The sequence below is a fragment of the Pterocles gutturalis genome, unplaced genomic scaffold (assembly GCF_000699245.1).
Source record: "Pterocles gutturalis isolate BGI_N339 unplaced genomic scaffold, ASM69924v1 scaffold2963, whole genome shotgun sequence".
Classification (NCBI taxonomy): Eukaryota; Metazoa; Chordata; class Aves; order Pterocliformes; family Pteroclidae; genus Pterocles; species Pterocles gutturalis.
Genome location: NW_010117770.1, coordinates 112,196 through 137,209, shown reverse-complemented (window position 1 = coordinate 137,209; position 25,014 = coordinate 112,196). Strand labels below are relative to the sequence as shown.

The window sequence follows — 25,014 nt, the reverse complement described above, 5'->3', positions numbered from 1 at the left end:
TATTTCAAACACAGCAGAATGGAAAAGGGAGCAAAAGGACAGCGGGAAGTTACAAAAAGATATAACATACCAAAAAATGGGTAAGTTTAGATGAGTCAGTGGTGACTTCCAGAAGGGTAAGTGGGCACCGTACACTAATTTCTCTCCCATTAAGACAACATCACTGTTGCAAAGCCAAAATCCTGAATAAGTGGCCTTTTCCCCCATCTTGCACTTCCTAACCCTACAATTTTCAGGCCCAAATGGAATCAGCAAGGCAAAAGCCTAAAAATGGTAGGGTTAAGGACCGTTCCCCCTGTTGTGGGATTTGTTCCTGTTCTGCCGTTTCATGCTACATTTTGTAAAAGGGGGTGGACGAACTGGGGGTTGACGTAAGAGAACCCTTCGAAATCCGTTTGGTCGATGTTCGCAATCACCAGCTGATCCGGAGGTGTTAACACTGGCTGTCCTCGTGTAAAGAATTTATCAAAGTTTTCGGCACCTTTGCCACACTGCAAGAAAAAAAAAGAAAAAAGGCTGAAAAAATACAGCGATACATTAGCAGTTCCAGCTTTTTGCAGATTTTTTAGGACACATGCAAGACCTTCCCTCACCTCTTAGGAGTAGTTAAGAAAAAATTTTATTTTCAGTTATTTTAACAAAAAATTGCAGGCAAACACAGAAGATTTAAAAGATGAATTCTGATGAAAAACAGAGTCAGAAAAGTTTCCATCCATCAGTATGAGGTGATGAGGTAAAGAGGCTTAAATACTCAGAATTACTGGGATAGGAAAGGAAAAATAAAATAGTTTTATGGACATGTATTGACATGAGATACTTTATCTGTCAAGTTATTTCATTCTTCTTAAAACCTTTACGATGCAAAATTAGATTTTGGTGTTAGTCTCCATTTCCTTTACGATTTGCAGAAAGCTTAATGTAATTCATTTATATGCTTTGATTCTTCATTATACAGCCTATAAACTCACGTAAAGTCAGAAATGACAGCAGGGAGCGCATCCTGGGAACAGGTCCCCATTAAAAAACGTGCTCTCACAGGTTTCCTCCTTTTTTTGTCTAAGAGAATAAATGTGTCGTCTCTTGAAGCCCAGCCGAGAAGGGGGGTTAGGTACAGCTACACGCTGAACACAACTCATCCAAACAGAAAACAAAAGAAATCAGGCTCGTGGAAAGGGTGGTTTTGAGTAACGCAGAAAACACTTGAAAGGCAGGGAAGTATGATTAGAGGTAAGTTAAAAAGGATGAAGGTGGGACCAGAACAAAATTAGCTTGGGTGCAAGAAAAAATGTATATCTGAGGAAAACTAGGCATTGGATAACGTGGAGAGGTCTGAAGGAAACTGGGAAATCTGCTTATCTTAAAACTGGATGATCTTTAAGGTCCCTTCCAACCCAAACCACTCTATGATCTGCCAAGAAAGTGTGGTTGTACGGCAAAAACACTGAATGTTTCTTCCTGTTGTCCCTGACCCTTCCCTCTCTATCCTTCCCTACCATATGCCTACATGTGGATTTAGAGGACAACATTACCCTATTATCTTCAGACTTGGAGGATAACGTGGAAAGGGTAGAAGATAGCTTGTCAAATAGACCAATATTAAACATTGATTTTTCTGAACTAATGTAACGCGAATAAAGCTGCACATTTATAGAAGAAACCAACCGAAGAGGGGCCTGTTAAAGGAATTCAACGGTGAGATGTTTGGCTGTCTTGAAAACAGCTCAGTCCTAGTTTCCAATCTTCCTGCAAAGCACCTGGACTGGGACACGCCACCTGATCTGAGCCGCAAAGAACTTTTGCTGCCTTGGGCACAAGTTGGTTTCTATTTCAGATGCAAAATGCATGCTCAGGTACGGGACCGCAGGGCTCACAGAAGGACACTTGTTCAGTTTTGGAAGAGCACAAGCAGAGGAACGTTTCAATGGTTAAAGGCTGATGGTAGTCTGCTTTTGTCACCCGGGGTTCTGCACTCACCGAATACCCTGGTGCCCACTGAAGCCAGTGCATTTTGGTACAGAATCTCTGGAGAACAAGAATGGACAGAGTGGAGCTTTGACAAGAGGAAAACTCTCCATCATTGGAATGAAAGCTGATGTAACCCCAAATTAACCGTCAAATTTATTTAGAGGCAATACAGTCAACTCAGAGCAGCAACAAAAGGGCTTTTTATACAGGGAAGACTTTTCGCTAAAAAGATATTCTACAGATATACATCATTCTTCCATGATATTATGCTCTTTTTTCTTCTAATTTTTTTTTTTTTCCCCAGGAAGTGGAAGGTATTAAAAAAGCTGTATTTTGAAATCAAAGTCCCTGACCCCATTAAGCCTCTCACCACTGCTTATACCAGCAGAGGCAAAGAAATAACTTATGTGAAATTTGGGTATTTTTTGTGTGGGAATGTAATAATTTATCGATAAATTTGCATCTTCAGTTATGTATTTGTCTTCACATTAAAGAGCAGCACTGCTATCATGAGTGTTAATGCAGTACTACAGCAGAACTGAAAAGATGGGACTCCTGGAACTCCTAAACTTACAAACAGAAGCAAAATGTCCTTCTTGCCAAATGATCAGTCCATGCCTATAGCCTGTGAAATGTCAGTCTGGAAGGGAACCAACCAGCAGTTGACCCAAAATCTGCCGCTCAGTGCTGGCGTGAGAACTGTGCCTGTGTGCAAAGCAGCAGGGTTACTCCTGCAGCAACGCACCTCCTGGTGAAGATGCACCGACAAAGGTTTTCTGAAAAAAACCCATCCCAAACAAAGCCTATAAATATTTCACATCTTCAAACAGATTAAGGATCATGTGTTTTTTGCTTTCTAGAATCCATATAAATGGAATAAGCAATCACAGTAATTGAGTTATACGCAGGGTGGGTAAGTATCAGACTTGGATTTTAAATTATTTTTGTCTGGGAAAGTGAGGCTCCATGTGAATACGCCTTGGCGTATTTTAATAGCAGCTTGTGTAAACAAAACAGGTCATGACAACTGTGGAGAGAGAGCACAGCTGCTCTAAACAGGAGCCAGGATCTGCCCCGGAACCTGCTGTGATGGAACCAGACCAGACTTCAAGATCTTAGTACCTTCGTGCTGGTGCTACTTATAACTTCAAGGAGAGTCTAAGCACTCAGTTCCTCAGCTAATAAAACTTACAGATGTGAAAGTAGATTTACTTTACGATCAGCTTTAAATTTGACTCAAGAAGCATGTAATGAAAATCTTCCATAAAAACATGCTTTGAAGAGTGCAGCTCCCCGCTGGACCGGCAGCGCTGGCAGCACCTTCCCTGCTCTTTGCTCACTTACACTCTGCCCTGCCTGCAAAATCCACACCATGGGAAAAGCTCTTCTCAACATGCAGCTCCTCTCCTGACAATGTGAAAAAGTCATTTGTATGCAAAAAGAGAGGAATATATTCTGCCACCGGGTAGCAGACTCCCCCTGTTTGTTAGTTTGTGACACCACACCAGCGTGTCTGTATCGGTGAATAAATCCGTGTACAGACCAACGATCCTGTATCTGCAGTGCCACAGCCAGCTACGTATCCCACTTGAAACAAAAAAAATAATAGAGAATGAAGATCAATGGTAGGACATTTTACAGCTGTTCCTCAAAGCTTGTACTCTTGTGCACAAATACTTTCCTTTGCCTGTCAATAGAGCACGGTACATGCTGAAAGAAATTCTCTACTGACAAATACAGTTCTTCAAATTCATGCACACAGTTCTCACGGTAAGGACATCTTTCACTTCTTGGGATTTCTAAACTATTCCTACTGATACATGTGTGCAAACCAGTAATGAGCATTAAAAATACATCACGGATTATTCTGGCAAACGTGGCGGATGTGGGTTTTGTCACTTGAGGATGGGGAATACAAACCCCTGTGCTGTGCAGCCCACCGTGGAGGAAATTCACCCCATAATTCAGATCCCTTTAATAGCTGAATTTAGATGCTGCTCACAGGAGACAGCTGGGAACCGCAGTTATTACATGTCTCAAGTGGCTGATGTCAATATGACAATTTTCACTGTTTCCAGCCTCTCCTGCAGCGCATGATTGTCAAAGTCAAGGCTCAAACCACCAAGAGGCTTTTTTGCAAGGAACAAAGCACACGGGGTTATGCTACAAGGTGCCAGAACATTAGCAGATTTACAGACCGGTCTGCCATAATCAAATTGCCTGATTTTAGACATGTCCCAGATTTGCAGCAGCATCAAGCCAGCGTGAGCCCCCCGCCCTGGGAAGGCAGGGCTGCAGGGACGTGTGCGAGGGAAGGACTTGGCGGCTCACTCACCACTTTAGGTTTGAAAGGTGGCTGGATCTCTCTGTTTTCCAGTTTTTCCCAGTCGATTCTCCTGAAGAAAGCATGTTCCCTGATGTCTCTTTCACCTTCGAGGCCACAGCCAAGGCGCTTTGCCGGGTGTTTAGTCATTAGCTATTAGGAAGAAAACACCAAATGAGCAAATTTAATGTTGGAATGGAAGTGAGACAGACTTTCCCCAGATTGTGATGCTCTTGCTCCTCTCCTGAAGATGCACGTTGCTAATAAAATTCTTTTGAAAAGCTACAATTAATTTTTTGAAGATCACTTTTCTGGTTTGATTACCCGAGGCAGCACGTCAGCAGCAGAATTAAGGGTTGCACTTGAGAACTTTTTCCCCTTTGGGTGAGGTTGCCCTGGAGGTGTGGGCGGGCAGGCGGTGCCTGGGGCACGCTGCCATCGTGTTAGTTCACAACTCACTCCTACAGTTCACCTTTGGTCTTTCAGTTCAGTCTTATAAATCTCCAGAACAGCTTCTGCCCTACCTCAACAATCAATTAAATATAATAAATTCCAATGTACTAAAGCTGTATGAAGTACAACCCCCCCCTTTAATTTTTCTGGGCTTGTTCACGACATCTCATTACAGAGCCTACAATTTCTTGGCACCCAGCTGACAACATCTATTCTGCGTTTCCTCCCTTGCATCCTTAATGACATCTTGGTCCACACTATACCCAGTTGCACAGATTAAGCAGACTTGGGGGAAAAAAACCCCAAACCCATCAGCGTTGCATGCTTGGAAACAGTAATATGCTCTCTAATTAACAAGCTCCTCAAAATCTTTTCGATGGATATGTGCATTAGGAATTGAGCAATGTAGCCTTCAACTCTCAGCTCCGGTATCGTGGGGACTTTTAAAAGCTTTTTTTACAAATTAAATATGGATATTATACTGCCAGGAGTGATACCTCCAAGCATCTTTTTAAAACCTCTGCTGTACCGCTTTAGCCTCCCTCCAAATGTTGAGTTGATCAGATGCCAATTCTGAAGCTAAGATGCAAGTGACTCTAAGCAGGCGCTGGGAAGTCGGGTGTGCACGGGGCTGGAGTCACCTCCTGCTTCCAGCTTAACAGCAACTTTCCCATTTTAGTCACCTTCTCTAAACCCCTTGCTTTACCAATAAGTGATACAAGAAAACGTGAAGAATGATTCTAGTAGTTTAAATTCTCTTCCCAAGTTCCTGCGTTTGCCCAACCCAACAAACCATGAGTCAGTGGCACAGATGTCACACGGACAATCCAACTGGGCACAGTGCTTGTCTTGCCCGACGGTGCACAGTCCTGGCTGCTGAGCTACCGCTGACTCCCAGGGTCAGAAGCCTTCTCACATTGACTTCTGAGCTCAGGTATAAAGCTCACTGAAATCTGGGATTCATTTCTCAGTTTAATACAGACGATGAATGTGTTACGATCACAGAGACTTGACCTTAGCCCACGCGGGGCAATGCGATTTTAGCTTCCTGACCTCCCTTTGCATAAGCACCGAGCAGAGCGGCAGCACGCAGGAGAGCTGCGAACAGGGTAATTACATCAAGTTCAAACGGTGCTCTTTGAATCTATGATTTTCACGACAAGACATCAATCTGCATGTACTTTACAAAAATATATCATGTTTCGTTTTTGTTGCCCAGCACGTCTACACCGGCGTAGGCTCCAAAATTAGAGCGGTCTTTCCTGTTGCCTTGTTGTTCTAACCAGCTTTGCTCTTCCTTTATGATTTTTCCTTAAGGGATTAATATCCAGCGCATGTGCAACACTTCCTAAATGGTTGCAAGGGAAAGGAAGAAAGTAGATACTGAATTAACTGACACTAAGCACAGGGGTATTTTATCGGTTAGGACAGACATCAAACAGCGCTTTACAGACGGTGATTTGGAAAAACCACAGATTGACAGTACTCTAAGGAATCACAAGGAGTCAAGGGAAAGCCAAATGAATTCTTTTTTCCTGAGCTAATCCCTGAAAGTCATATCTATTCTTTTCCTAAAAAAAAAAAAAAAATTAGCTTAGAATCTAATATAAATTTTAGGCCACAGAGGTTACAACTGGGTCAGGATTTCCCCACAGTTTCCTTGCATTTAAGATAAAGATTTTCACATAAGCTCATCTTTATCTACATCTAAAAATGATTCTTATTAACTCCTTTGCTCTGCTGCTGTCATTAGGCACACTGGGCTGAGGACTTGCTGGAGTATCTGGTATCCATCCAAGCTGAGAAACGGATGGATATTACTATGGATATCTTATCCTCACCCTGCAAAACTGGGGTTGTGAGGCAAGGTAGGTGGAGACCTTTCACACCATCATCCTGTTTATAAATTCTGCTTTGAATTTGGCACCTCCTGGTTCTGACATTTGTTCTTACCATGAAACAAGCGGCACAGTGGGAAGAGCCAAATGCTTACCAGTAACACCAAGTGCTGAGCCCTTCCTGACAATACAGCTTAGCACAGCCTGGCAGAAGTCGCACTTAAACATCCTACAGTGCCATACCAACGCCAGACAAATGCAGTTATTCACAAGGATTGCCAAAAAGGAACTTAATGATAAGGAAGCATCTATCTCACCCCCTTGCAGATGGAGACAGCTTCTTTGGACAGGGATTTTGGATAGGAAACGTTATGCTCCATTATGGACTGAAAAAGTTCATCTTCATCTTCTCCATCAAACGGAGGCTGTTGAAAATAAATCACAGGTAAGTTACCTTTTCTTTTTTTTCTTTAATTCTTCACTTTTTATGAAATGGCATCACAATACTATGGCCACACTGGGTCAGGTCAAAGGTGCATCCAGCCCAGCAACCTGTCTCCAGTCAATCATGGATGCCCAAAGAGACAAGGATACAGCGGCGGTCCTTGCCCAGGAACACACACCAAACTCCCACCACCTGCAGCTTGGGATCTGCTGACCTACACGTTTAGCATTCATCGCTCCGGTAGAAACAGAGGAGAAAAGCTCATTTCTGCCCCCAGCTTAGCAGCCAGGTCAATGAAGGGTGTGTAGGATTATCTGTTTGGAGGCTGGAACTTTCCGTTACCTTGTGTTAAGGAATATCCCTTCCTCACTTAATTCCAGTTAAAGTCCAGTTTGGTTTATAAGACATGGCTGTAGACTCTGGTTCTGTGAAGGGGACACTGTATGACGAGCCAGGGCTGCATTTTATTTTTAGACAGAGGTGACGAGGAAAGTGCCCGTGGGCAAGTCCCCAGGACACAGGCGCCGTGCAGGGCTCAGCTAATGGCAAATCTCATTTTCTCCAAAACGTTCATGCGCCTGATATTTGCAATGCAGACTGTAAATGTTAACAACCGCAATGGGTACACTTTAAAAACTTCTAAAATGTCGACTGGAATTTAGTAGAAGAACTATTAAAGGCATTTGTTAAAAATGTCTGTTTTAAGCTAGGAAATGCGTGCCTTTAGCTCACACTCATGGAAAGCCAATTGCACAAACCTTTTCCAACTCAGGACTAATAGCATTCCTTACGTACCGCAGTGCAGTGCTGCTTTTCTCCTGGAGTCACTCAGAGAGCAGAATGAGGGGTCTGGAACCAAGTGGCCAGACCCACACATTACCCCCAGGACATACAACACAAAAGCTGCACTCTGCTGACTTCACTGCAATGCAGAGCATACACACGCTGGCACTATGTCTCCCTGTGGTTTCCAGCTACTCAATGATATTTCTTCCATTTGACGTGCATTTTCCTGCTCAAGCGTCTCCCATTCAATCTGGAAGCGGGCTATTTATAACGTTATTACAGTACAAAGAAGCTGCATTCAAAGGCAATGCTTGATTATGTGGGTGCAATAGAGAGAGCTTAAAGCCTAAATACATTTTCAGCGGAGTCAGTCAGGAGTACAAGGAGATAATATCAGCATGGAAAGTCCCAGTCCTGTCCCCTGAGGGTCTGAGCCTTGAAATGGAGCAGCTTGGAGAGGCAGGAGGAGGTCACAGCGAGCACGGGAGGGTAGCTCTTACCTGGCCAGCCAACATCTCATAGAGCAGCACTCCGTACGCCCACCAATCCACAGACTTCGCGTAGGGCTGGTAGGCAATAATCTGTATAATTGGGAAAAAAAAAAACAAACAAAGAAAAAATCCTTATGTTAGCTAACACCAGTCTTGTGACATATTAGATAAACAGTGACATGCAGAGATGAACATATTTCCTTGAAAAAGCCAGAAAGCCAATTCTGCAATCCTCGCTCGAGCTACTCATTGGTTTCAGCTGGACTGTTTTGCAGATGTTAGTCTAAACCTGCCCATGCCTTTTGGTATGTGGGTATCTTGGGAAACGCAGATCTTAGGAGCCCGTGGGATGTGCCTTGAAGTAAAGCAGCACAATGTAGGAGACAAGGCAAAAATGTTATTATTCCATTTGTGTCAGAGCTTGAAAGCATGAGACTCACTTAACTTAGAGATTATCAATAATTAAGCCTTTCTTTTCTTTTCAATATTTATATTTTTGTTCTGCTGTAAAAGGAACCAACATGCCAGAAAGGAGCAAACCCCTGAAATCTCAGTTACGTTCTCCCAAGCTGCATGATATACTTTCAGTATCAAGCTAGACACCAGCTACACCAAAAAGAAAGGAGTTTCTGCTGTTCAGCCTAATGGAAATGTCAAGTATTCTGCATCCTCTGGGTTCACATCTGACTCACGCAGAAGCACAAATTGAGTTCTGACACAGCGAAAGGCTGCAAGTGCCAACAGCACGCAGGTCCCCTCGTGCGTCATTTCTTTAATCGAGGCCTCTTTAGAGACCAGCGCTAATTTACTGAAGAGATGCATTTGGGTGTGCTATAGGGGGGTTCTGAGGTGCAGACATTCTCTCAGATCTCCTTCTGAATAACAGTGAAGGGATGTTGTGAATCGTGAGAACGTCAGAGCCACCATCCATCGGTGCCAGCAGGACCAGAGCCCCCAGCCCAGCGCCACCGCTCCACGGGAATAAGCGAAGAACGGACACAGTCCTTACTCCAGATGGGTTCGTGTTTATTTTCCCGTTTGCATGTGTTTTTATTCTCCGTGAAATAAATTGCTAAGACAATTACACATCACATATCCTTGAATTTTTTTTTTTTTAATTTTCTGAAAGTGAAGTTGAACCGGTAAGTTTTGTAGTTTCCCAGGAAGAGAGCGAGTCGCCAGTTCCATAGCGCAGGACTGCCTGGCTCTAGGTGAAATTACAGCCTCTGGGTGAATGTTTTTCACTGGGATACCAGCAGCACATGAATTAAAAATTATGGCCATCTTTCTAAGCAAAGGATTTCAAAATCAATCGCACTTTGAAATGTGTTACACAAGCAGAGGCAATAAGATTCTCAGCTGGAAGGTCCTACACAAAGGCAATCTTTATGAGTTGTCTTTTAGCAGCAGTATGGGCTTTAAAATATATACTTGGGACATTCATATTATAGCGGTTGACATACTCGGTTACTCTCCCTTTAATTTCTATCAGCAGTAAGTTCCCAGAGGTCTGCTAGAATCAATGTTGCTTTCTGAAAGACCGAACACTTTAAAAATTTTATCCAGAAGAAAATACTGGCCTTTACACCCAGAAAATGATAAAATATTTCATTCTGAACCCTTCTCTGACAATCTCTCCTTGCTTTATGGCAAAGAGTATTGTACCAGAAAAAAAAAAAAAAGGGTATTTTTCAGAAGGTCATTAATTTATAAGGGCAGAACATTTTGTCTGCTACATGTAAGTGGTTTTGGTCAGAACAGTTTATTTCAATTAGCAAATGAGAAAAAGGCGGATGCACAGCACTGAGAAAGCAAACGCTGCGACATGCCGCGGTTCCCAGCCTAGGTCCGTCCGGGAGGGCACAGCCTGCTGCCCTAACTGTTGTGAAGGAGTTTGATGGGATTATTGAGGAGAGGAAATCTTTTAAGTATGGCAATGCCATGTCCTCAAACGGAAGACGGAACAAAGCCCAGACCCAGAGATGCTGTCTGTTGATCCAGCAAGAGGTGAGTCAGGGCTGGGCTGTTCTCTAAATAGCATCCTCATCAGGAAATGCAATCTGCCCCAATTAAACCTGCCTTTGTGAGAAAATATCAAGCAGAATCATCAAGAGACACAGAATTAACATGAAAAAAGCTTCTACGTTTAACCTAACGTATGGTCAGAGTCACTAACATTTTTGCCCTATTTGATGCCACACGTCAAAATCAGGAGAAGCATCTGACGAGCAGACCCATGTCCCTCTGAGCTGGCACCACCTCCCCTGCCCGAACCAGCACATGATGAAAGAGTGGGATTTGAGAAATAAACATGGGCATCAAGTTCCACTGGGACTGGAAAGGTCCCACTGCAGAAAAGTCCCATTGCAAACACAATGAAAACACTTTTTTTATTGAACCTATCGCAGTGTCAGAAAAGGTGGTACTGTCAGTGCCCACTGGAAGTTTTTTTCCTTTAATCCTAAATACACACAGCCAATTTGAACCACCAGCTTAATCCTTGTAAGGATATGATGCCAGTGAAAGGCAGAAAAGCAATCTGCCCCGTTCATTCACCAACCTGCGCGTCACGCGCGGAAACCGGCGGTTACGCTCACAATATTGGGAGTGATTCAAAGCATTCACTGGAAAATGTAAACGAGAGGAAAGAACGCTCACTTCAAGGAAGGAATTGCGTGTGGGAGGAAGCAGATGAGTTTTCAATATACAGTCAAACATGGATTAGTACAAAGTCAGCAAGTTCTAAATGTCGTATTTTCAGTGGTTCCCTCCTCCTCATCCAGAAATCATCGTTATTACCCACCAGCTGCTGTACGCAAACCCAGCCATGGACAAAATAATTCTATCTGCATGTGGAAATGTTGGTATCTTTTAGAACAAACAGGGGTGTATCAACATGCTGCCTCACCTGCCTCACCACGGCGTGCGGAGCAGCGAGGGAGCCCACGTGCCAGAAATGCAGACCTGCACCCTCCTCCAGCTGTGACCTCGCCTTTCTGCTGGCCAGGGAGGAGTGGAACGTTGATGGGACCCTTCCCTTCCCCTCCATCATTAATTTAAATGATTGCCTTTTCCATCCCCTTTTGCATTTCAAATGTCCCATTTTACCTATTACCGTATTTTAAGAGCTCTGCCTTTTCAGGTTCGGTGGATTTGAGAGCTCAGGAGGAAACTCTCATCAAGCCATACTGGCAGAGGAAAGTTGATTGCTTCTTTTCTTTTTTTTTTTTTTCCTTTTCGCCTCTAAGGAAGACGCAGTTAAGAATGGGACACAGAGATTAATACCAGCAATTTGTAGGAATGTTTAGATCATTGCAGCTTGTAGGCTGTAGCCAGTTGGGATGAAAAGATTATATCCCAGAGGCAAGAGAGAAAGTCTTTTGTGAACATATGTCTACTGGAAAAGTTAAAGCTTAGTTATTAAAAGAAATAAATATTACTAGCACAAGAAACAGTCAAATGTACACTTTCCAAACCTTTTTATTATCTATTAGCCTCCCACAATCCTGGAAAATGCAAGGTTAGGACTCTTAAGGTTTTGAGGCTATTAGATGGAAGAGAAGGGAAATGGAGTTCCCAATTTAACTTCTTCTAAAATTCACACCCAGTGCTCTGGCTGCTGCAGGGATGCTGATGGTGGGGTTCAGTACTGGCTGCGCTGGCAGAATCCCTTCCCCCTAATCCTCCTGACATCCATCTCTTTCTGTCTCTCTTGACTGCTCAAGGAAATACAAAATATTAATTGATTTCATGGCTATTTTACCACTCTGACCATAAACATTTAAGTTCAGCACATCAGTAAATACTCTTTACTAGATAAGTACTTTCCGCCTGACAGAAGTGGCCAAACCTGGGATTCTCCCAGTTTAACCTCTGCACATTTCTCAAACTGCATAAAAAAATAAAAAAAAAAATTCCAGTGTGTTATACACTTAAGTAATAACAAATTCTGACTTTCCCAATCATTAAGAAAGTATTATTTTACACTACACCAAGGTGTGCAAGCCCCCTTTGCTGAATGCAGCGCCACGCTTCCCTGCTTCTCTGTCCAGAGATGTCCCTGGATGGTCCTTCGAGCCGTGAGACCTCTGAACTATGTGGGTAGTTCATGTAGAGGCAGCGCGGGCTCCCTCAGACCCCACTACAGTCCCAACATCATTTCCCAAATACTGATAAAAGAGCTAATTCTCTATGTCTGAGTGCAACACCCTCACAGGACTGTGCTACTTCAGAAACCTCCGCCAGTTTATTTCGGTTCAGCTCCGTTATCCCCACCAGCAGGGAACGGCGCTGTGCAAATGCCTCCTTGGGATGATCTATGACACATTTACCAATGTTAGCCCACGGAAACATGCTGAAATGCTCCTGCAAGCAAAACATGAACCTTGCTTTGAAGTCTACCACAGAGCTAGGTAGCAATTTGTCAGTCACAATAATGCCTTCGGGAACCAAAGCAAATCAGCCAACGAACAACAACAACAAAAAATCTGTTTGTAGGATAATAGAAAAACTAATTTCCTCCCACTTACTGAATGTTTTGGTAAAAGGTTTATTTCTTTATCTGAAATTTCCAAACAAATGAAAATAAATCATTCCAACACTGACCCATATTGAGCATTTTGGCACTGACAACACATTCTTTGGTATTAACTGGCACCAGACTATTGCCACGGAAAGGACACTTAAATTTCTGATATTGGCTTCATTTCTGTTTTGACAAGAGGAAATGAAATACTGCTCTGCTTGTTCTGGTATCCTGCTGCAAGCAACAGCAATTTGTGAAAAACCAAGGCTTTAAAACACACAACATTTCACTTTGAAAAGCATGAATTAGCAAGTGGGAAAAAAAACAAACTATTTTTCATTCCAATTTCCCAGAGATGACAAAATTCACCTTAGACACTAATTTACTTGTCCATGTATAAATCTCCCATATTCCAACAAACATTCAATTACAGCCAGAAATGTTCCAGCCAGAGCTGCCTCTTGCCCCACACTCAGTGAAAAACTGAGAAGCTTGGACCAGGATCCAGCCTCTTGCATCGAATTTGCAGCCAAACAAATCAAGGCTCTTGAAAGCTCAGTATGCACAAATACCAGATTTTAATACTCATATATTTGAATCACTTCCAGATCACCACATGTGCTTGTTTTTCATGTTTTATACCTAAACTAGTGAAATACAAATCATATCCAGACTAAAAATCTTAACTCTGAGCTCATATTTATCACAGTGCTTTACAGCAGAACTCTGTTTCTCATGATGAAATTTTCATTTTAGACCCACTGCACTCAGGTTGGTGTTTGAATGGGATTTTCAGGGTCTTGCGCGCAGCACAGGTACCGCCAAGCCACAGAAAACTCAAGGCACATTATGGATTTATGATGTCACTTCTATTCAATCCCTGATCTTACAGCTTTGTTCAGGCTTTCGATGACTGGAGCTTTCCTGAGGTCAGGAGCTGTGTACCCTTTGTAAAACGTGGTCTGGAAAAGACTGAAGTAGTTTTGCAGGGAGGTCAGCAGAAAGCTTCAAGACCTCATGAGTCCCTTCCCCAAAATCAATGACTGTTTTCTGATTTCCTGAAAATGCCAAGAGATGCTTTAAATCTATGCATATCTATTTAAATCTATATTGGCAGTTATGCGAACTTACGGAGAAATACATTCAAGAAGCTATCTTTCCTCCCAATAAAATGTTTGCTGACCTGAGCAACAACCTCAACAACGTCCACGAACTCTCCACGACTTCACAAACTGCAGCACAAAGTTTAGGATAATCACATTGTCCGGCTACAAATTTAAAATTCAAAGGTGGTGATCCAGCTTTTTCAGTCTTTTGCTAGCATGAACAAAATCTGAAGCACTGATCTCATAAAGAGTTAGGTTTTCAGTCAACTAGATATTTTTTTCAAAATAGTGAAGTCTTACTGATAATATTGTATTAATTCATGAAGTTATTCAGTGTACCTGCAGAAGTATAAACGGTACCATCCACAGCACATCCAGAGTTACAGCTGAAACCTTGGTGGTGTGAGATGTGTGTAGTGATAACTTTCATTTCAGAGACTCAAAGATTCTTGAAATGGGAAATATTTACCTCCGGTGCAATGTAGTCTGGAGTGCCGCAGAAGGTCCTGGTTGTTACTCCATCTAACATGTGTTCTTTGCACATTCCAAAATCAGCAATTTTTATGTGTCCTTCTGAATCCAGCATCACATTATCTAATTTCAGATCTCTACGGAGAATCACAGTAATTTCATGTTAATGTTTAGGATCAACTAGTGCCAGCTTATATACTTCTGAGTCTAGGTGAGGAGTAGGTGTTGCTATTTTGGGCAGAGGGGATGGGGCTGCAGGGGCAGAGACATCAAGATGACCATTAGCCCTGGAACTGGACAGTTAATGAAGAGGTAGCTGTATACGACCACAAGCACACTCCCACTGAGACCTCTGAACGTGTAAAGCTATTAAACATCACACAGGAACGCACAAGAGAAGGTTTTACACTTTCAAGAGTTTTCAGTTGAGTTGGGCAAAGCACAGAGAAAATTCAGGTAAAGCAATGGCTTTGGTTTACTGTACACTTTTAAAACATCTAAAAACTGAAACGTTAAAGAAACTGATCTTCTCGTGGTTTTAAAAATAGCTCAGAAGTTAATTACGTCAGATTATACTCACCTATAAATAATCCCTCTGTTATGGAGAAAGAATAACCCAACTGAGATCTCAGCTGCATAGAACCTGTACAAAAAAAAACCCAACAGATTTTTTATTGCCTCATCATTTCCTTCTGATAAAATATTTTGGAAATGCATCATGGTAGAGAATGATAGTATAACAGCATATAAAGAATATAATATATATAGTGTGTGTATCTATATAAAAGCACAAAAATGTATATTATAGGTAAGTGACACCAAAGACACCTTACTTCAATTTGACGTTAACAGCTACATTTTGAGTATTTGGTGATAAAGTAATGCAGAATTTAAAAAAAAATAATCAGAATGCCTCCCCAGAACAGCAGCTGGAGCATGGCATTTTACTGCACCGATCTGACTCTGCCTGCAAAGGTCATTATCTCTAATCACATATTAATGCTGAATTCGGGATGCAGCTCAATTTACATTGCAATTCATATGGCATGAAATAATTTGCAGAAATAATATTCCTTTATACAGGCTGTTAATGGATTAATTACATAACGCTAATTAAAATGATTACCATATAAAATATAATTGCTGGATGTTGTTAACGGATATACAATATTGATGGCTGTTTGAAACCACTTGCTGTGGAACTGTGCAAATTCTATGCAAGAGGATTATTTAAAGACGAGGTTAATTTTTAGGCTAGCATAAGGGAAAGGAAAGCAGAGCTTTGAAACACTTGATCAGAAGTGTCTAGGAATGCGTGTGCTGGAAGATGCTCCACAGGCGTAAGCTGTCATGAAGCACCACAGCCTGCGACGGGTGTTGGCAGGTTACATTAGCTGGGAGCCGAGATGATCTGACACCATCTAGCTTTTATTCAGCAAGTTGCTGTAATTTTGTTCTATATCACACTTGCATTTAGCAGGGCTCTCATCTAACCAAGCCCTGATTGTTTAAATGGAAATGAGAAATCATTTTCACTGAATTCTTAAAACAGTTGGTCACACTTGGTTTTAAAGTTGCATTGGTAAATGACCTATGAAACACTGATAAACGATGATGAGATGTTATCAGCATGACTAAGGTGGTGCTGACGGAGCTATTCACATTTGAATGTGCTGCAGACCATTACCAGTCGCTCACTGAGATGCCAGATGTACAATTGCCTAAAAGGGACCACGCATATAAGCAACCTGTAATATTTCATTGACTCCTCACAAATCAAACTTCTATAAAAAAGTAGGATCACAGAAATTCTCATAGGCTATACACTGAGTTCACCTTGTATGAACTATAATTTATATTGCCATGCTGAGTCTGTTTGTATTGCCTTTCCCTATAACAGTAATTCAGACTGAAATGTTCTACTCACTTTTTTATACTCATTTTTAAAAACAACACCAGAATACCAAGTAACATCTTTAATTTCCTGTTGCCTAGTTTAAATTCTTGTCACTTTTCAAGTAGGCATTGCATGCCTTTGTTCGTGTTGGATTTTTGAATAAAAAGGCACAGCTACCTTTGGTCTATGTGTGCGAACAACATTTTTAACACAAATTTCATCTTCTGGGCCTTACAAAACACAATCCAAAAAGGCCAGCCTGGACTTCATACTGAACCCTTGAAGAAGAAGAAACCTAATCCTCTGACAGTGTAAAATGAAGATGACGACACGATTTAAATATATAAACACAAACACTCACACTGCTTGTGGCTCCTTAAATTTTCCTACTTGCTGGATGTGGTACATGAGATCGCCACCATTCACATACTCCATAACAAAATACAGACGGTCCTGCGAGAAAGCATTGAAGAGGCACAGAAATGCGTTAAGAGAAAATACTAGATATGCATTAATCAGCAGAAAAGTCACTAATATGTTCTTATAAAGCTTTTAAGATTACTGGGAGTGGTTGTACGTTCTGGCAAAGCTGATAGATCAGGAATGGAAGTGGAACGTTCTGTAAAACCTGCAAGAGCAAATGACTGATGAGATCTGTCCAGATTTGCCAATTTTAGTGATGCACTTTTATATATTATTTGCCTACAGTGGCTCCCATAATAATTCACATTCACAGGATGATTATCCTGAAGTGTTTGTAGAAAAGTTCTGATCCAATATTCTGACGGGAAAGAGACTCATGACTGAGATGCTCCAGTTCAATCTCTTTCCTTCAGCACTGATTGAAAGCTTCCAGTCACCCAGATTTCAGAACATGAGCGCACATTTAAAAACTGTGATTTCCTAAGCTGGGTCCAACAGACAAGCCATGGGCAAAATGTTTAATTGTCCAGATTGGATTTATATAATTTAGATTCTTGTATAAATTGTCTTTTTGTAAAATCCCTGGCAACGGAAGCCTGCATCTGCAAGCACTAACCAAAAATTAACAGTTTTTCCTATAGCCATACAGTTTATGCCTTTTCTTCTCCTTCATACACAATTTCTCATTTTTGTAGCTAATATTAATCCTCCAGAATATTTCATAACACCAAGTGTGAACCACTCAATGTTTTGGAAAACATGAGGTAAATCAGGCAAAGGTGTTAATGGTTTATCTGGGCAACTTTGTAGCTCCACTGCTCTTGTACACGATAAAACAGAAAAATTATACTTCCAACTAACTGCCTTGTTGTTTGTTCATTTGTTTTTAGATTATAAACCATCAACAACATAAGAGGTAAAAGAGATGGAACAGACAAGTGGAAAAACATCGTACGTCCCTTCATCACCCCAAAAAGTGACAATCCAGCCCTGGGGCATGAGTTCAAGGCCACTGCCATAAGATGGCTACACGGTGAGACAAGAGCCTTGGTTTCTTGTGAATACAGACCTCCACCCAGCTTGGAACAACACTTGGAGACAGCTCAGCGGTGTCAGGGTGTAGCCGTGCCCACCCCAAAACCCAAAAGCACACTGAGTGCTGTCTCCCACACACTTTCCATGCCACCCAACAGACCGGCATGGTGCCGCTGGATCATCCCATCCCTCCTGCAATCTGCCTCTGGAGATGTTTTGCAATGTGATGGGGAAATGTCCACTTCACAGATTTATAAGGAAGGAAGAAAAAACTCCAATGCTTTCCTCTGTGCCAGGGGTGCCAGCAAACTAAATTAAATCCATCAACATTGATTCATGACTAATCACCTCACGGTATCATAACAGCCATTAAGACTTTTCAAGTACTATCCTCAGATCCTTAAAAAGTATTTCGGTGCCTTTGGGAATCTGGGCTTAGGGTTCTGATTTAGCACAGCACAATTTATGAATTGTCACACTGGTCTGCTTGAAATACTGTATGAAGAAAAATCTTTAAACCGAGGTTTTAAATTTAAAATACGAGGGGCAATGCCATGCGGTATGTCTGTCTTCACTGTTTTCTATGTGCAGAAGCTATGATATAGGTTGGATGATAATAAATGTTATTGAACTGATAGAATCCATGATCATACAGTATGGAAAACATCAGGGTGACAAGAAAGACAGAGCTTACGTACAACTGTTTGGAAACAAGAGTGAAGCTGTGTTAGGAACGGTGGTTTATCTTGCAATGCCAGAACTCGTTTTTCAACCATTGTACATTCGACATCATCATCCTGAATCACCACGTCTTTTTTCAGTATTTTGATTGCATAGAGCTCCTCTGTCCCCTTCCTGTCTGCCAGCATCACCTGCACAAAGAGAAACAACAGGGTGAAAATCGTCCTACCTGCCAAGGAGGGAAGGTGACTCATACGCCCGAAGATTTGTATAGATGGCAATCCAGCTTTTCCTTTTATTGGTATAGACTAACTTGATCAAAACTCCAAAAATATCATCATTACTCACCCACTGCAATGAGCTGTACCAGTCATTTCATACAAAGCCTGTGCCAAAATCCTCTGGTTAATCACAGGCACATCGCCAAGGGGCTGTTAAAATGTTAAGCCCCAGGGGACTTCTTCAGTAAAGGGCACTTCACCATGGAAGAGGTTGTTCAAACAGACAGAAAAACAGCAGCTCTTTCTTTCAGCTAACAAATATATATATACACACAGTATTCCTGTTTTTTTTTTTTCCCCAATATTCAGCCTTACCAATGTTGGTGACTTCCAGAACTAGCAGAGTGACCTAGGTAGTAAAGTCAGAAAAGCAGACTTAATTTCCTTGAAACTGCCAAGAAGCGAGGATCTAAAAGTCAGCAACTGTCTCATACATCCTGCCCAACAGTCTGAGGTGGGTGGTTTTTTTTTTGTTTTGTTTTGTTTTGTTTTCAAAAAGACTGCCCAGTCATAGCTGGAGCCTGCTAGTCCTTAGGGAATCACCCTATTCCATGTTAAGAAATCCTCCCTCAGAAATGCACATCCTTTCGACTCCAATTTTGCTTGTTAGAGAATTATTCATTCATTCATCCTTCAAGGTAAAAAAAAAAAAAAAAAAAAAAAAAAAAAAAGAAAAAAAAAAAGAAAAAAGAATGTGAGCGGAATAGTTACAAATTCCTACCTTCCCGAAGCTCCCCTTTCCGAGAACCATGAGGAAGTTGAAATCTGTCAGCTTCACCCTGTCCAGATTGTTGGACGGCACACTTGAGTTCTTGTCTTCTGTTGGAGTAATGACTTTGTTACCAGCTGGCCCAAGTTTGGCTTTCTGAAGAACATACACACACATACACACACAAAAACAGGAAAGTAAGAAGAGCGGCCCCTTTTCTTGGCAGAACGGATCACCGGGTGAGGTTAGAATTGGAGATGACCGTATTTGAGGCGGCATTCCCAGGAGAGCGGCTGCATAACAGAATTTGCACAGACACCACTTCAAAGACTCATTCCAACAATACTTTTGACATTATTGAGTAAATGAAAGTAGAAAACTGTGTTCAGGTACAACCAGATAAAAGCAGATACACTTATCTGGTTAGAAGAGCAAAACCAAAGCAAAAACCAAAGCCAAAGAAAAAAAAACTCACTTCTTTTCATGCCAAAAGCAGACTCATCTGGTGCTTTTGTTTTGAAATACAAAAAAAGATTTTCAAAAACATCATGCTATAATTTACATAGGGTATTTCAGGATATAAACACTCTCTCCAATACATTCACATTTAAAATGTAATTCTTAAAAGTCACTGCATAGCAAGAGTTAGGAAATCTTTGACATGCATGAAGAAAAAATAACCTACATTAAAAAAAACCCACAACACATGAGAGTTAATGCAGATGAACATGGCCACTTTCAAACTAGCAACACAATCAACTTTGATTTTCAATCAAGTGTTGATCTGGAAAAGGGAGGAAGGGAAATATTACATACAAGGGTTCTGCCTTGGCAAGACAGTCTGGTTTGCAGAAGGTTGCAACAGTCTCAGTATTTCCTCTGAGACCCCATGTAATTGCTCAAGTAAGTTGCATTTCAAATCTCAAAGTTAATAGAAGAGAAAAAAGTAAGACTCACCAAAAGATAATGCAGGCTACAACATAACATCCCTCTTTTTCTCAAAATAATCCCACATACAAGCAGAAGCAAAGCCAAGAAGGTTTAATAATACTTTGGGATGGAAGTGCTTTCCCCCCCTCTATCCCGTGTGCTGGTCTGGCAAATAACCTCTACTAGGGTTAATTTACTTTGTGCCATTGCCATATGCTGACATTTAAGGATAACGACTTTTCTCACTGCACCGCAAAAGGACAGGATTTGCATATTACCACTGTTTGACAGCTAAAGAAAATGATAGAAATTAAAGTTTATTCAAAGTCATACAATAAATTACCTTAAAAGCCTGGCCTGGCATACGCTTTTGGCAACCTCAACGGAAACTGGAAGATCCAAACTTTCCCCTCCCCAGACATGTTTAAAACCATCAGATTGAAAGAACGTCTCAATTCATGGGCTCTAGCCCTGTTCTACTGCAGGCGGTAATGTCAAATAAACCTCTGATAAAATAACCACATCACTTGAAAAGCATTGGATGACTCTTCCTGAAACTTTATAAATGCAGAAAGTCTTACACCCTGCCGCAGGGACACAAATTTTGGCAGTTTTGATCTTTTTTTTATCGTAATACAGCTTAAAACATGGAATTTCTTCCACCGCTATTATTACTCGCTTATGTGAAAGCAGCACTGGGAGAGGCTAATCAGGACCATGTGCTGTGCAAATGTTTAGGAAGAGCCAGTCCTAGGCGCCAGCCCAAGCCCCTGATTCTGCAAGGGACGGCCCCTCCGCAGGTCCAGCTGCTGGGACACATCCAGTGTCTGTAACGGAGCTTTTGTCAGGACAAAGCTCCTTTCAAGGCCACAAGACAAGACTGAGCCATAAGCAAAACAATTTTAAAAAAAATCCCAATATCCTTTATTTGTATGGGATGAAGAAATGGTTTACAGGAGCAGCTTTGCTGGCTGTGTCTTTGTGCTGCTCTCGCCTCTGGGATTTCAGATAAAAGATGCTCTTGTGATACAAGCAGCAATTTCAATATCCGCCGTTTCACCATTGGGAGATCCAAATCAGCACGGAACGGGAAACCCTAACTCTATTTCTTGGATTTTAAACCCACTGGGTAGGTTGTCTGCAGCCTGTTTGAAAAATGCACCATTCGAAACAACAACTGAAATTTTGTTCCGAGGCGGTTTCCTCGGGTACCAGCCCCCCGTTGGGCAGGGAGTGCTTTCTGCAGCGCTGCAATCCAGGCTGGGGCGGAGAACAGCACTTTTTCCAAAAAAAAACCTGAGCGGCAGATTCCTCAGCAGGCTCCCATGCCCTCTGCCGGCTCCCAGAGCTGAAAGCAGCGCGCTCGTTCGGATCAGACCCGCCCAAGATGGAATTGTCAGGGTCTGAAGGCGGCATCTTAAAATAATATCAGAGAACCCAGCGAGGCCTCTCTGCACCCTCGCAAGAAAACTCCTACATTCAATGAGATGGAGACATGCTCCCCTACCTCAATTTTTAATCTTTTTTTAATTAGATGTCACTCTTAATTCGATAATTTTTTTTTCCATGTGGTAGATTTTTAAGGAGAACATCAGCTGTCCGGGCTTGGGTGCTCCGGGCGGATCCAGCACAGGCAGGGGCTCGTTGGACCACCCTTGGCTGGGACGACCATCCTGGTTACGGCATCACTAGCACTGAGCTATCGGTGCCTTAGCACGTACACTGGTATGTGTAAACCCTTTACAAACCTTATGTAAGAAAATGTAGGAACAGGGCATCCGTGAAACGCTGGAGAACAACCAGGCTGACTCAATCAAAGCACCCGGACCCAAAGCAGAATGCCCCAATGACCTTATCAAATGATCATAACCTTATCAAAGGTCCGTATTGCCCTTCAGCTTGGCCACTGACCGTTTGTTCATGAGCACACAGAAAAAAGGTTTTCGTATTTAGCATCCAAATTCCTTTTACTGCTTTTTGGCTTAAGGTCCTAGTGAAAATAGGGTGGGAATTTCAATGCTGGCAAACATGTACTGGGAAGAAAAAAAAAAAAAGGGAAACAATAATAATCCAAACCAAAACATTTCACAGATGATCCCTTAAGAGCCTCCCAAAATACTACTGCAACATGTTTCAGTTCTGACTTAGCCTCAGGCATATCATTTTGTCTTCTTCTTGGTACTATTTAAAAAAAAAATTCCAGAGCTACTGGAACAAAATCAGGCTGTGGGCACGGAAATAAAATTAAATAAACATGGTCAAGGCATTACAGATGCTACCTGTGCCACCAAGGTTTTGATGGGGCAGTAAAACATCTTTATGAAACAAACCCTGAAGGATGTCGTACTTATTACCTGTCTTGGAGAATTAGCTGCTGTGTATATTCCATTTTATTTAATTCATCCTGAAGTATAAACCTAAACCAAAACATTCCTTATAAACTCCATGGAAGGTTCTACACTCAGCAGAAACGTCACAACTCATTACTAACAACTGATGTTGATGGATTTAAGGAAAGCCTTTAACCTTCCCCTTCTATCCTAGAATTTAACCCAGAATATGGGGCAAGACAGAAGTATTTCAGAAACTCAGCTAATAATTTCTGGTTATGACTAAAGGGACATAAACTCAAATGATTCATAAAAGTTTACTGGAAAAGAGTAATGACATTTTGCCTCTTCCTATAAAGTTGAAAATAGCAGAATCCTTCTTGAATCCACGTTTATATTTGATGGATATTGAAACCTGCTGGGACTGGAGATGGCTTTCCAGGCACTGGATTCATTTTCAATTTACATTCACACTGCTTGGCTTAATATCTTCGATGAAAACACAATGTTGTTACAACAAAGCCAGCTTGCAGCAAACAAACCAGGAAAACAGTATGTTAAAGATAAATTAGTCAAATTAGTCTGCACCGGCAGCAGAAGAGTTAATCTTAAAAGAAAACAAGACATGCACATCATCTTACTTCCTCTGGTTTGGACGCACCTTATCTCGGCCAGTTCTTTTACCCTGAAACCACAGGTGAGACACACTTTATATCTTCAGCCCAAACGCACGTCTTCATGGGGTATTAGAGAAGTTACGGGGTGTTACACTGGAGAGTCTCTTGTGCTTTTTGGAAAAGATATCTCAGGTTTTGGAGTGTAAATGTATTCCATTTATTTTTCATCCAAGTGTAACAATTGGTCTTTTAACTAGGTATGGAAAATAAAAGTCTTCTCCAAACCTTAATGAGGAGTGTGAAGTGAAGAAGAAAAGAAGTGATTTAGGGAACAGCAATCCACTATTGCACTAAATTTTCAAATGCAGTAAATGTTCTTGTTGAGTCTTTTCAAAACTTTCTGATTTTTTACTGTGAAGGCAATTTACTAGGACAAAACAATAAATCTGAATATTGGCTCTTCTGCCCTCTGACTATGATATATAGTTCAGAAAGTTAAGAATTACAGAGAAGGAAGAGTGAATCGGGAAGAAGGGAGAAACCCGCATTGTTTCCCATGAAAAAATATCCAAGCCAACCAATGGCCCTGCGACGTGCCATTCACTAGAGGATGTATTTCTCCGTTGTCAAGGCAACTCGCTCTCAACAAGTTCACAGATGCCCAGCGGAGAGATCTATTGGTAACAAATTTTCAGGAGCAGAAAGTGATAAACCGAAAAATATTTAACAACAACGCCGAATGCCCATCCCACGTGTGGAGGTATAAACACACACAGCACATGAAGCTTGTGTTTGGAGACAGCACGCTTATTGCCGCATTTCATCTGCTACTTATTGGCTCCACTGACACCTACTGGGAAAAGAAACTGAGAGCTCTGCTGCCGGCAGCGGAGCCGCCTCGAGACGCACAGCTCTGCTCCACATCGCACACCAGCATCCTCTGCTCCTCTACAGCAGATTCCAGCCAGCACCGACTGCTCTGCCCGTGCAGCCGCGTTCAGCCGTAAACACCAAAGGAGCAATGCAACAGCAGAGAGCAGCACCGGCTTCAGTCTCCATTGCAAAAAATCCCATTTGGACAGCATGAGGGTCAGCAGCCTAAGAACTGACCGAGCTGGCTTCATCTCAGGTCCTAAGACTTGAGATCTGTGGAGCCAGATTGTGCTCTTGCCATGATCCAATCTCTCTGCAAAACTCTAACAAACACAATCATGGCTTCTCACACCGCAACGTGTTCTCAACAGGTCTTTGCTCAACCCCAACAGGCTCTTCAAACCTCATCAGGCAATGGAAACGCCATCTCAGATAGGCTGCCTTGTTCCCCATGCTTCCGTTCCTAATTCTTAAGCTAACCCAAAGCCACAGCAGAGCTGCAGGTAACACTCTGGGTATTGCTTAAATTATCAGGATGCTGAGAATTTGGAATGGGAAGAGTCCATTTCTTGGCCCAGCAAGACTTAACACTTCACCAGACGGAGTTTTAAGCTTAATTCCAGAACCTAATGCAAGCTTTTAATTCATTAGCAGAGAGGTCTGTAGTCATGGAAACAACACAGAAAAGAGAAAGTTCAAGCCAAAGCTCCGGATGATTCCGCAGCCCCCAGCTCCAACCGGAGAGGGGACGGCACGAGCGGTACCTCCTGGGCCAGCCATGTTCTTGCTGTTGCAACTCAACAGAGGGGAGGAACTTCCTTGGTCCTTTTACCTG

At 42.0% G+C, this 25,014-nt stretch overlaps 1 protein-coding gene across 1 annotated transcript in view; it reads right to left on the bottom strand.

Moving 5' to 3' along the window:
* Positions 1-326: 326 nt before the first annotated feature.
* LOC104463528 (protein kinase C alpha type) overlaps positions 327-25,014 on the bottom strand; it is a gene marked incomplete at its 5' end in the record, with an annotated part of 80,600 nt that continues 55,912 nt past the window's right edge. The window contains 9 exons of the mRNA XM_010075900.1: positions 327-491; positions 4,301-4,441; positions 6,897-7,004; positions 8,311-8,391; positions 14,402-14,540; positions 14,984-15,046; positions 16,662-16,753; positions 18,457-18,630; positions 19,442-19,585. Of these exons, the coding sequence (XP_010074202.1) occupies positions 327-491; positions 4,301-4,441; positions 6,897-7,004; positions 8,311-8,391; positions 14,402-14,540; positions 14,984-15,046; positions 16,662-16,753; positions 18,457-18,630; positions 19,442-19,585 (1,107 nt within the window). The remainder of the gene's footprint in view (positions 492-4,300; positions 4,442-6,896; positions 7,005-8,310; positions 8,392-14,401; positions 14,541-14,983; positions 15,047-16,661; positions 16,754-18,456; positions 18,631-19,441; positions 19,586-25,014) is intronic.